The 14,097-nt window shown below is 39.2% G+C and overlaps 1 protein-coding gene across 1 annotated transcript in view; it reads right to left on the bottom strand.

Moving 5' to 3' along the window:
- Positions 1-1,637: 1,637 nt before the first annotated feature.
- Positions 1,638-14,097, bottom strand: part of exoc4 (exocyst complex component 4) — a 118,573-nt gene continuing 106,113 nt past the window's right edge. The window contains exons 18-20 of the mRNA XM_041977070.1: positions 12,593-12,771; positions 12,215-12,374; positions 1,638-2,001 (exon numbers count right to left, since the gene is read on the bottom strand). Coding sequence (XP_041833004.1) covers positions 1,764-2,001; positions 12,215-12,374; positions 12,593-12,771 — 577 coding nt within the window. The 3' untranslated portion in view covers positions 1,638-1,763. The remainder of the gene's footprint in view (positions 2,002-12,214; positions 12,375-12,592; positions 12,772-14,097) is intronic.

Below are 14,097 nucleotides of genomic sequence, written 5' to 3'. Positions count from 1 at the left end.
CAAACAATGTATAAGGAAAAACAATAGCAGAAACAGGTACTGCAGGATTTAGACCTGTTACAGAAAAAACTGATTTAGAAGAACAGAATACATTCTTAAATTGTATAATTACCATTATCATACAGATGTGCAAAATGAGAACTCGCTGTAAAAATAAGCAATAGATCAACAAATCCATGTAAATGATATGAATGCATTTGTGTTGAATTCATGAATATACTCATGGCCTGGTTCTTACAGACATGTATGCCTTCTGGACATTTATAGGTGATGTTTCTGCAGTGTGACGGAGATCTAATGGTATGTGTGAGTGGTATATCACAGTTGGTTAACATTGTATTAAAGTTTCCCATGTATAACCTTACAATAGTTGTTCTGAAGTGAACAGATGAATGAGCAGATTTTAGATTTTACACCAAGTGTGCGTTTCAGAGTGGTAGGCGAACCACTCAGCAGCTCCACCGTTGTTTTCCCATCGATCCCAGCCTTTGTGTCATTATGATGGATTGCTCTGTGGGCTTCAGGGAGACCAGAGCTGGGCCGGCTGTATTGACAAGACTCCTATTCCCCTCTCCTCCTCGTTAAATACTTCTTACCCAAGTTAATGAACTAAAAACAGGGAGGGTTGCAGGGAGGGGAATGATTTGTGACCATCTCTTCTGTTTGTATGCTTAGCTCACTTTACAAGACTTGAGTAAATGGAGTCAGAATAGCATAGTTTCAATTTACAGAGCTAGTATGATTGATGAAATGTACTCTCTAATGCTAGCCTCAACACATTAAGTGCCAGTCATACAACTCTGGCATGCTAAACTTGTTATATAAAATTTGAAAAAAAGAGATTTACAAGAGGATGAAACTGAAATCAACATAAGCACCTTCATCACTGTCTATTATGTCAAATTTGTTAAAAAAAAAAAAAGTGATTTTCTCAGCTTTCAACAGAAGCCACACAAGTTGACTTTAAACTTTTAGAAAAGCAGACTGATAAACAGATTTTTAACAACCACATATAATACAATTCTCAGCAAGAATAATCTGTGGGGACTAACACAAATTGGCAGCAGGCAGAGGATGTGGCCTCATTCAGACTGTGTAATCTAGCATCTGTTATTGCAGACAGAATCAGTGGGCCCATGGGGCTGCCAGGAGAGGAGGATAGAGGTGTAATTGAGAGCAGCAGTTTAGATCTAATAGGAAAATGAGATGAGATAGGGCCCAAGTTCAGGTGACTGTCCAAGTCAGTCGACTTTTACAGGAGCTGTAATTTTGGTCAGCTAAGGACTGTTGAAGGGCTGTGGCATGCAGGCTACATTTTTTATGTCTTAAAAACTGACAATTTAAGCTACCTGATGAAGTGACAAGACCTGCAAAGTTTGCAGTTGTGTATGTTGTCACCTCACCTCCCAATTAGAGTGAGTCAGTGCAGAGAGAACTCTTCTGTAACCTACATAACCAGAAGCAGAAAAAAAGGACATCTGCATCAACCCTTGTCTGTAATATTTTTCCATCCCAGGCATGATGACATGGAGAGGACACACTTTCCATCGACAGAATGCATCTCTACAAAATGTCACATCTAAAGCAAAAATCAATTTTAAACACCCTTTCTCCTGCAAGCTGTTCTCCACCTTTGCTTTTGCAAATATGATCCAATTATCTGTTGTACATTAGATCAGAAAGCACAGAAATAAAAACATGTGTATAGAGGATATTAGATGGGGAAAGGCGTTTTTGTCTCTGTACTCAGCTGTGTTTTATGGCTACACTGTGGTAATCTTCTTGTCCTTGGTGGCCTGTTTGATGGCAGCCTGCTCACAGATGATCTCCTTCAGCCTCTGCAGCCGGATGTTTTGAGTGCTCAGGTCACCAACGCCTGTCTGACTGCGATGCAGCAACGACAGGGCGTTGATGTATTCCAGCTCCGTGTAGCGGACGCCCTGGTCCACCACCAGGTTCAGCAGCTCGTCTGCAGTGTTGTACAGCATCTCATAGTATTGCCTGAAAGGGGAGAGAAAATGACAAGAGGCTACAGATGAAAGAAAGAAGTGGAGGGCCACTGAGAGTTAAAAAAAAAGTTTCAAAATCATCAGGAAAGTTGTGGAAGAAAAAAAAACACAGACACCTTTATATGCTCTCTTTCTCATCTTCTAGTGCAGAATCAAATGGGAAATGGACGATAGGGGAGAACACAAAGCCAGACTAACTGCTGTTCCTGTCAAACCCAATTCTTAAAAAAAATTACTTCAAGGACTTCAACCTGCTGCTGCTGGGAGTTGGAGGTAAATGGGGAAATTCACTTATTGAAATGTCCCGAAGCTGTTCTAATGAATCATTGTTGACAAACCCAAAAGTGGAAAAAGATGTGTGTGGAATTAATAGATCTTAATCGGGACTTAATTCCTCACTGGAGCATTTAAAACACCATGAACTACATACTGATCAGGTAGGGACACAAAGAGAGCAAGTATTGTTGATTGAGACACGCTTCCACCTGCTGAATGAAACAGCACATTTAAGGGCAAATGTGTTCACCGGCCACTTTATTAGGTACAATTGATTGTTAACACAAAAAGCTAATCAGCTAATCACAAGGAAGAAACTCGGTGAATTCGGTCATGTAAACATGGTCAAAATTAGTTGCTGATCTTTAGAATGAGGAAAAAAGGGGATTTAAATGACTTTGAGCATGGCATAGTGGTTGGTCTGAGTATTTCAGAGAAATGCAGATCTACTGGGATTTTTACACACAACCATCTCTAGGGTTTACAGAGAATGGTCCGAAAAAGAGAAAATATCCAGTAAGCAGCAGTTGTCTGGATAAAATGTCTTGTTGATGTCAGAGGAGAATAAGAAGCACTTGTTGGAGATATTTAAGTCAACAGTAACTCAAATAATCACCGGTTACAGCCAAGATATACAGAATATCATCCCTAAATAAGCATCACGTTGAACCTTGAAGCAGATGGGCTACAGCAGCAGAAATCCACACCAGGTGCCATTCCTGTCAGCTAAGAACAGGAAACTAAACCTACAATTCACATGGACTCACCAAAACTGGATAGAAGATTAGAAAAACATTGGCTGGTCAGATGAGTCATGTCAGCAGGAACATTCAGAAGGTCAGAATTTGGTGTAAACAACATAAAAGCATGGATCAATCCTGTCTTGCACCAATGGTGGTGCTGTAACAGTGTGGGAGATATTTCCCTGACACACTTTGAGCCCCTTAGTACAAATTAAGCATTATTAAAACACCACAGTCTATCTGAGTATTGTTGCTGACCATGTCCATCCCTTTATAAACATATTGTTAGTCATTGTCTAATGGCTCCTTCCAGAAAGATGGCATACCATGACACAAAGCTTAAATCATCTCCAACTGGTTCCTTGAACATGACAATGAGTTCATTCAACTCCCATGGCCTCCACAGTCACCAGATCTCAATCTAATACAGCAGCTTTGCGATGTGGTGGAACGGGAGATTCTCATCATGGATGTGATGCTGACAAATCTGCAGCAACTGTGTGATGCTGTCATGTCAATATGGAGGAAAATATTTCCAACGCCTGGCTGAATCTGCTACAAAGAATTAAGGCAGCCAAAAAAAAGTGGCTTAATGCTACACTCACATGCAGTTATTGCAGATACAGCCTGTGCAGGTGGATAGGAGGGGACCATTTAGCTATTTTTTTAATCATTTACTGAGTTTTGTTTTGTTTTTTTTTAATGCATGCAGTAAAAATTATTAAAAAAAATAATTTTCTTCTCAGGCAGGACTTGTGGCCTTTATTTACAATATCAAATCATTAGGGTGACTTGTATTTACATTATTAATCTAAGGAAAACTTATAGCTATAAAAAGACGCAGCTCTGCTTCTTCTCCTGGCAGCAAAGACAGGCTCTCTTTATTAGAATAAAGTAGCCACCTTGGCCAAGGACAGGAGCTGGTCATTCAGCAGCAGAGGCTCCTGCTGCTTGATGAAAGCAGGAATCACTGAAGAGAGAAACTTTAAGCTCTTAGATAGTTCAGCTTAATAAAAGGCCTTGGAGGGGCTTTGGAGACGTTACATGAGAGAAAGGGAAAGGAAAGTTAAGTCCACCTGTTTTCACATTTTTGTGTGACAGCAGAAAAAAAGACACTAACTCACAACCCTTTCACTGAAAGCATGAAGAAGTTTAAGCTGGGTTCTCATATGTGAAGTGAAAAGTTAATTGGTTAAAATATTTCTAATATGGCTCTCTAAAAAGATAAGAAAATAAAGTTTTTACTCATTAGTATGGCTCTACTACTCATCCCTGACTCATTCCTTTTTTGTGGTGCTCATTTTCAATACTAACGAGGCATTAATGAGCACTTAGGGAGCTTCTGTTCTTTGGCTTCTGTGTTTTATGTGCTGTCATTTTGGAGATTCAACAGTTGAAACAGACTAGGAAAGAGTTACGGGCCAGTAGAAGGTATAAAATGGAGCCATAGAAATAGAGGGATGGTTAAAAAGATGAAAATACAGAGGAGAATAATATGTTGTTTTTTTTTTGCCTTCTGGCCCGACAAGCGATGCCCTTGATCAGCAAAACATTTGCATTATGTCCAACTCTCCATTCATCCCCAAGGTCTTCATTTTTTCATTCCTGGGATCTGTTTTATGAAGACGCTTGTCAATAAAGATGAGTAGCACTGTAACATTGAAAAGCAAATGAAAAAGAAAATAGATGGCTCCTATTTGTGTTTTTATCTTCTAATAAAATGTGCCATATATAGAAGATAGACAGCAATGTGCCTCTCAATAATTCTCCTCTTAGTACAGCTATATGCCCACAGCATCAGCAGCAGAACATCACCCTCTAAAGCATTCGTTTAATTTTCTTGACCAAGTGCATATCTCCACACCTGAGGCAAAACACCTAATTACGTGATCTAACAGAAAAAAACTAAACAAAAAACAATGGCAACACATAATATCAGAAATATTCTGATTTCTTTTGTTGAGGGAAGGAGGGCTGTTAAATTTACATCTTCATTAGCTCTTAATGGGAAGAAGTTCAAAATCAACAATTTGCTTTAAACAGAGCAATAAAATAAAAGAAAATTTACCCGATTACGTAAGACTTTCACTGCAGCTTCACAAAGAGGCATATTTACACCAAACATCTGGGTAGTTAACAACTGCCAATTAAACTTGTTTGTTTTAGACAGTTATTGTCTATGGTACATGTTTCCAAAGACATATCGGTTAGATCAAGTGTAGAGTCTAAATAGTTTGTATAGTGAATGTGCAAACTGCAATAGATACAGGTTGCATGCCTGTCACCCAGCAGGAGCAATTAAACACAAATGCACAATTTTCTTCAACTTCTTGTTGTCAAATCTATGTGCGTGGATTCTTTTCTTTTATTCTAATAGATACTTTTTTTTAAAAATTAAATTAAAGAAAAGAAAAATAATGACCTTTCTGGTAGACTACAACAAGTTCAGTCAATGCCAAGTAAACAAACTACAAACAACCTCAGTAAAGACTGAAATTATGACTGTGATCCCTTTTACAGGCATGTTGGACATTCTTCTTCAGCCTAAAAAAACTAAAAATGATATAGGAAGTTTGGAAGTTGAGAAGAAAAATACCTAATCATAACTTTACCACAGGTTAATAGCAACTATAACTCACTTGGAAGCGATTTAACATGAAATCCAGAGGACATTTGTTAAAGTTAGATCTACTTCTGCTCATCTATAACCTATAACAGAGTACTAAACCCACTGAGTGGTTTTCTCCTATTTTCTTATGACATCTAATATCAAACCAGCAAAGCTGCTTTTGATGGAAGGAAGTGTGTAAGAAGTGTCAGCTGGCTGCTGAAGTGTGTGTTTGTTTGGGTGTTTGAGTCATGAGGCCAGCTGGTGATTTGGCCTCTGTACAGCGCTTGGGGGGAGGGGCTTGTTTAGAAGGAGAAAAGTGGGTTTGCATGTGTGTGTGTGTATGTTTGTCCATCTATTCATGCGTCTGACTGATGTATGCTAGTGCGTGCTGAAAACACCTTCAAACAGTTCATTACCCGAACAGTTGGAAAGCTATTTGCTAAACAGGAGAAGGGCTGTTAATAAGATTAAAATCTCTCCACACTGCATGATCAAGAAAGATCCCCTTGTGACACATCCACTATAAAACATGCCTAAAAAATTTTTTAAAAAAAGCAGTAGAATTACAACTAGTTAATGAAAGGCGGCTTATTTTTCTCCACAAAACTCAAGTCAATTGTTTTGATTGCCCTCCTCTTTAGAGTCTTTATAGCCCTCAGCCTCCCTCTATGCACCCTCCCTCTTCACACACACAGTAATTTTTACCAATTTCCACCTGCTTCCTCCAGAATTCCCATCAATAAGAGCTCTGATTTAGTAATCAGCTTTTGTGTGTCTGTGTGTGTGCACGCATCAACATGCCTCCATGGAGTGCATTCTATTAAATTTTAATTAGCTTCCCCCTCCCTATTCCTCATATGCAAAGAATATTAAGTTAATTTATGATACGAGGATGCAGCACAGGACCGACATATGACAATGGCACAAGAGTGAAAGAGGGGGAGTGGGAAAAGTGAGGGAAAGACAAGATTCAGCACAATTCATCTCCCCTCATTTCCAGGGTGTATAATATTAAAGCCATTACCGGCCGCCTCTGTCAGCGCATTCAGGACAACACATTAGTTAGTGGTGGAGAGATGGAGTAGAAGGGAAGAAATAACAGGAGAGTGTGTGGATCAACCTCTCCATAATGCTTGAACCAGGGCTTGTTGCTGCAGTAACAAATGCCTCCTTCCACAGACGAGGTTTTCAACTCCTGCTTGTGTTTTTCTCAGTTTACTGTAACAGTATGTCCATATTTAATTATTGTGTTTGCTAACACATCTAAAAACTGCTTAGAAATTGTCTAAGAAAGCTGAATCTAAAGCCTCTTTTTGCCCTCTTTTCAACCAGCTTGAAAAAAACATTAGTTCAGGTTGGATATGTTATTCTTTTTTTCTTTTGTATGATCATTTTCTTGCTTTACACTGGATAAGAGGAGCTTTAGCCTTTGTCCTGTTCATCTGGTTATGTAGACCTGTGGATCTCAAGCTTTTTAAAATCATTGTGACCCTTTAGTGCCTTTGTTTTATCTTGAGATCAGACATCCAGGTGTGGAGCAGGGTGCTTTTCCTCCCTGGGAGAAGTTGTAAGCCAAGTAGCAGACTGGTTTCACTTATTTTATATTTTTCTCTAATAAATCTTCTCTCCTCTGCTCTGACAGTAGTAATATCTGACTGCAGTGCGTCTGGGAGCCTTCTGTGCCGGAAAGCATGCGTTACTATGACAACTGGAAACGATGAGCTGTCGTGCCCAGTTTCAGCTACAGAGTAAATGTATATTTAACAAGTTTAAATGCAGTGATTAAAGGTTAAATCTTGCTTTTTTACGCAGAGATGTAGTTAAAGTAGATGGGATTTATTTTAAATCTCATTGCCAAGGGTAAAAGAAAATGGATTTTTCCAAAAAATAAGCTGAAAACACTGTCATTAATATATTTTATGTCAATTGTAAATGTAAATTTTCAAAAATGAGGAGGCTTCATGTGGATTTAATCTTAATCTAAACATCCTTTTGGCTCTTTCAGCCTCTCTGTAACACTTGCCATTTTTCCTTCTGTCTCCATCTCCCTCCAAAGTGCATTTGTCTTTCCTCTGGTAATGAGGAAAGGTCTGCAGAGACTCTGACTGAAGCTTCATCAGCAAAGACCAGCCTCATCATGCTGCGCCATGCACAGCAAACACAACTACAGATAAGGGCGGGCACACACATAAACACTCTCGCTGGCTTCATCAGCAAAGACGAGCAGCATCATGCTGTGAGGTGCGCACACATAAACACATACGCATAGCGGCAGGCTTCATCAGCAAAGACCAGTCTCATCGTACTGCATCGTGTGCATGCACGCAGAAAACAGGCGCAGCAGAAGGGAGGGGCTGGAGGCAGGAGAAGAGAAAGAGAATTTCAATTCAGCAGAGGCAGTGCAGGTGATTGGATGATAGCAAAAACGAGAGAAGACAAAAAGACAGGGAGAGAAAAAGAAACTGGGGGGGAGGGGGGTGGGGGAGAGATAAAGTAAGAAACACAAGGTGACAGGAAGGGAGACAGAAGCCACAGAGTACTGCAACCTGGTCTAAATACAAACACTTTTATCTGTTGACACCCACTACCTCCTGACATGGCCGTCAACTGTACTTATTACCACATTCTCTGAGGACGTGCCAGCTTGTCACCTTGAAGTGCACACAAAACGAAAGACAGTTTACTTGCCAATGCACCACATCTTAGAAAAACGCAGACATTGGGGAGGTACACTTTAGGAAAATACACATTACACATGTTTCTTGTACATTAAGCACATGCACACTAGAGCAGTGTTGTAGTAATTTTACCCAGCAGACAGGTGGGTGAGATGTGCTGAACTCTACAGTGAGACTGTCAGGGTGTTATTCAGCCTAACTGAGGGCTATGCAGCTGCAAATGTGCTGTGGTTGTAATGGCAGCCCTGCAACCTGCCTACATGGGTCATTGAGCAGCTCAGACTTCCAACATATTGTTGTAACCATGAGACTCAGCCTGCATCTGAAAAACACACCTTTAAATGGACACACATTTATCTACATTTACCGCTGCTGAGGGAAATTCATGGTGTATGTAAACATCATTATATAAGCCGTACCTTCAGTGTTATGTAATCTACACTCTGGTGTGAAAAGAAATTCTTTAAAGCACTCATAATAGTGTTGGGCAGCACTAAGATCCTTAAGGGGCCCTGCAACATTGTTTTACATGGGAACCTGTGGGAAAATATACTCTGCCTTAATTGAATTGCTAAAATCCGAAAATATTTGAATGTACTTAGACTTGGTGACATCTTATTATTCTAAATCTCTCCTTGACATTACTGTATCTGTTGTCAATGCCAACATTTATTTATTGACAGGCAAGATAAAGTGTTTGCCAGGTAACAGCAAGTTTTTGAGAGTTTTGTTGTCATGTGTAATTATAATTGCTTCTGGTATTCCAGATAAAACAGCTACAACTTACCATTTATCTCATCTTTGTCCCTGTCAAGAAACCAGTAATCAGCATGAGCAGAGGGGGCGCTGGACACATCGGACAATGAGGGGTGATTGGTGGAGTGATAAGGCTGAGATTGCAGTCAATACACACCCAGAGATGACTTTGCAGTGACACACAGGTCTGCAGAATGAGTCCCAGAATTGTCTCTGAGCAGATGGTGTGTGTGTGTGTGTGTGTATGTCTACTTGTTTTTAGGTGTGAGTGTGTTTGACCTTGACTTATAAGCTGCTGTTGCTGCCAAACCTCTGACTGAGAGACAAGAGACCACTATTGGATGATACTAATACACACACATAACCTCACACACATTCAGGTTTTATCATCTGGTACAAGATTAAAAATTTGTATATTTTAAGTTTTCACAGATTTTTTTTCAAACACTATAAAAACATGGATTCAAGCACAAGATGGCACTGTTTCCCCATCCTTCTGCTCTCTATTAGAGAGTCAGTGAAGAGTCACAAGTGTACATTTATGTGTGTGTACACGCGTCTTCATTCGTTCTGCAGTGCTGGTTATCGGACCTCTCTGTAGTTTTACTTCAGATCAGTGGCTGTTATGGTGCTCTTGTCTAGGTCTCCTTTTCCACACAAGCACAGAGATGCAGTCAAAACATGTACACACACACACACATATATATATATATATATGGGAACAACAAAGGTGCATGTGTATATGGTCAAGCATCTGCAGTGTCTTTGTAAAGTAGACATCCTGTTGTGATTACTTCCTTTTTTATATTTTACTCTCATTTCTTAAGGTAATAATAATGAATTTTCTGATTTAGGTCCCATCTCCTCAAAACTGTGTTTCACTGCAAACTGGGGTCAAAATGGGTTAGTTTCTCTACATTTTTTACACAGAACTGTTATGCTTCAAAATGCCTTACATGTATATATCACTTGGTCTAACTGCAAAGCCTGTCAGCTGAAAATGGCGGTAATATGAAAGAGCTGCACTTACCTTTCTTTCTCTAATGACATTCACATGTAACCTTAGTCAGAGCAAAGAAGTAGTAAAACTAAATTGTACTGATAAAGGTTCTAGCGCCAGGTAAATCTTTCTATATATGGTGGTATTAATTTTAACCAGCAAAGACTGGTTGATGAAAGATGAGAAAAAAAGATGGAGCCGACTACTACAAATAGAAGAACCAAGGAAGGTGCAGAGTAAAAACTTGATGCTCCAGATAAAAAGGAAAGATTACAGCCTAGGAAATGTGGTGGACAACTATGATGGAAAATAGGCTACATTTCTGGCTCAGATAATCATCTGATGATTCCTTCACTACATTTTTGCTGTCTCTGCTTTTATTGGTAAGATTTGAAAAGAGTAGCGCTCTTGTAGGGGGGGTGGATGGAGGTAAGTTCACTTGTATGCATACATCACATGCTTGCTTTGACAAAGTTTGAATAATTACTCTGAATGCCAGAAGGGGGAAGATAAAAGCTCTGTACTGCAGGTTTAGTTCATTAATAATGTTGAATTTTAGTGAGAGATGATTATTCTAGACTCTGTGTCTTTAGATAAGAATGCTCTGGATGTCAGCATATTAAATGATTCCAAAAAATAGCTACAGAGGCTGCATATTTAGACCCTATTACAAGTTTAAACATACTTTATGAATATTCAAATCCTAAATATAAATGTGTTATTAATATGTGCTGATTGGCTTGGCTGAGTATCTGTGAGAGCAAAGGGGTATGCAACAAATGTGTGTATGTAACTGAGTGTGTGTGGGTTTGTGTATGCGTTTGCAAGAGTTGGTGTGTCTTGGAGCCGGAGGCCGGCCAATCCAAAAAGCCATGAATGTGTAAACAATGTGTTCTGCAATTCCCAATCAACACCTCCACACCACCCACGCCTCGTAATCAGAGAGAGTGGGAGAATAAGACAAAAGACACAAAAGCCATCACTGGCATTTCTCCATAATCAAAGTTGACAGAGGGTAAAAAATAACATGTTAATCAATGGTCCTCCACATCCAGTTCAGGTCATTTCAGTTTACATCTTTGTCTTTTCCTTTAGTGAAGTTTAAATTGCCATACTTTATTTTACCAGTGACGGAAATATCCAAAATTTGCCTGCACATACAGGTATCCTCAATCATGACCCATTCAGAAAGAAATGTTTATGAACTCAGTGTATCGTGATGCAATGAGAACTATTTTAAAACCCGAGTTAATTTTATTATAAATGAATCCCTTATCTGTTGTTCAGTCTCATACTGTTTTGTTTTCAACTCTTCTTCAAGTCTATCCTACATCTTTCTTGAGAAAGATAGTTTTTCCATAACTTCCTTTCACTTTTTCAATCTTACTCCCCCTGAGCTCTCACTTGTTTCTGCAACTTTTCCATCATTGCTCCTCTATTCAAGGACAGAAGCCACTAAAATAAAGCAAGTACATACAAGTACTATCAATAGCTTATTTCTTTCTGCCTTTCTCTCTCTTTCCACTTTATTCCATTTTGTTCACCTACACGTCCGAGCACTGCTTCCCCTCATACCTGTCAGGGTCGGCCAGCAAGAAGTAGACACAAACACATGGACACAGATACACAGTGTTTGAGAATCTGTTTGTCCATCTTTTGGCCTTGTGTGCTGACAAAGTTGCAATTTGAACTTGAGGACATTGTGCATCTGTGTAAGTGTGTGTAAGTTTGTACTGATCACAAGGCACTCACTATTGATTTTTTCTTTTTTTACTCATTTAAGATGATTTACTTTTATCAAACACTTTGAGTTAGAATAATTTCAGTTTAGGTTCTGAAATTAAAATGCATTTTGTTTATCTCATAATCTCTAAGATGATTATTAGCTCTGTTCATTTTTATATTAAAAGCCTTACTACCATAGCAACAATAAAGCAAAAAGAGAATTAGCAATTTTAGACCTAACATTTTCAACACTCACATATTCATTTGGTGGAAACTGAGCACAAATATTACAACTACAAGGTTGCTGTTCATAGCATTGAAAGGAAGGTGTGTTTTAATTTTAAACGACATCAAATGCTTCAGGTGAGCCGTATTTCTGGCCCAACGTTTTAAAGAAAAAAGCCAAAAACTCTGACCTGGCAAAATCGAGGTCAGCCTCCCTCGACATGGTGATGTTGGTGAGGTTCTGCTGGAGGACAAAGATGTTTCTGCACATCTTCTTTATACCAGACTCACTGATCCTCTTAAAGTACTGAGCCCCATTGATTAGGATACAGGAGATCAGATGACCAAGACCTGGTGGGGTAAAAGAGAGGAGAATGAATAAAAGGAGGGGGAAATAATTGTTGATAAGGATTGCAGAGAAGAATAAATCAGAAGACAGATCCAGGAGAAAAAAAAGCAGATTTGAGAAAAAGGACTACAAATGGAGAATATTTTAATGACACTCCCAGAAGCTTAACTCTCTGGATCCGCATCAATTAATTAAACTTCACCCTTATTTTCCTGCTAACCTTCAAATATATACTGGAACTTGTGCTGCTGCAAGGCGGCGCCCATGGCTTCCTCTATGGCCGAGATGTCCTTGTTGAGTTTGACCACCAGCGGGTCGTAGTCCATGCTCTCCACGTTAGCCACAATGGCATAATTGCCCTGCTTGGTCAGGGGGATCAGGTAATGGAAACAATGGACCCTTGTGGGAAACAGGGGAAGATAATTAAAAGAAAGGAAAGACATTATTACAAAAAGAAAAAAATAAAACTGGATAATATTTTAAATGCAAACTTGTTGCATTTTTCAGTTCAAATCAATTCAACTGGTCACCTGTTGATTTGCTGAAATTACATCTGACAGGCGCTAACTGCCAACACATGGGAACAATACGGGAAAACGAAAACACAGATGTGAGCATGAATGAAGTGTATAATTCTTCGTCCATGGGAGATTACATATGAAGAAAGTAATGTGGGTGTTTACTTTATTGCCTGTAATTTTAATAGAAATCCTTCTGTTTAAGTATTTATAATATATCCACTCACTCAGCTATCACTAAATGACTGCTGGATACCATTCAGCCAAGCAAAGTGCTGCAGGGCACAGCGCTGAACATGGTGTGTAATTCTAAAGAGCAATTAAAAAAAAGCTTCAACAGCCTGTAAATGTTGAACTTTACTGCTAATACATGCTTGAGCCTTATTCCATGAATTGAAAAACAAAAGTTGGAGGATTATGGAGAGGCTAAGTCTCTTTACTCAAAACCATTTAATTACTTTTGTGGAAAATATGCAAACAACTTCTCCATCTTCATGAGGAAAAAAAGAGGATGGCTGAATGATGATGTAAACTGTGCTGATGTTGAGAGCCTTGTTATAATAGCCAGTTGTAATAATCGGTTCAATATTTAATAAAATCTAGGCCTAAAAAAGGTCTCATCTGTGCCCCGCTTTTCCTGGTCAGTGCTCCTGCTTGGCCCCCCATCAGAACTTTTCTAGACCTCGTATGAACTCTGTCTATCACCAGCCAGCTACTGTGTTAGAATGATCCTGACAAAAAACAATACTTTAGGGTAAATATGTGACGGTGTGAACCCTGAACCGCTAGATTCCCCCTTCTTAGCTGAATGATAAACACATGCAACAAGAGAGAAAAGCCGATCATCTGATCACCGACAGCCGTCATGATTCATGGAACATGAGAGGAGAAGAAGGAAACACGTAGACAACGAGAGATCCACTAGAGTAGACACATTGGTGCAAAATGCTGGTGCAGAATAAGTTTAAGAAAAATGGGTGAAAAGTGCAGGGGTGGCTCACCTTTTTCATCTCGCCTCCCCAAATGTCATGAAAAAGCCAGATTTAAATTCTGATTTAAATTACATTTAGAAATAACTCCTCCTTTCCAAAGGCTCAAATGTAATAGGACAAATGCTGCATGGATAACTGTGGGATTTTCCTTAGTTATCTCCTCATTAGTTAAGCAGGTAAAATCAACCACAAAGGGAAGACTTTACAAGAGTAAA

The sequence above is a fragment of the Melanotaenia boesemani genome, chromosome 23 (assembly GCF_017639745.1).
Source record: "Melanotaenia boesemani isolate fMelBoe1 chromosome 23, fMelBoe1.pri, whole genome shotgun sequence".
NCBI lineage: Eukaryota > Metazoa > Chordata > Actinopteri > Atheriniformes > Melanotaeniidae > Melanotaenia > Melanotaenia boesemani.
This window is presented reverse-complemented; position numbering and strand designations above follow the sequence as displayed.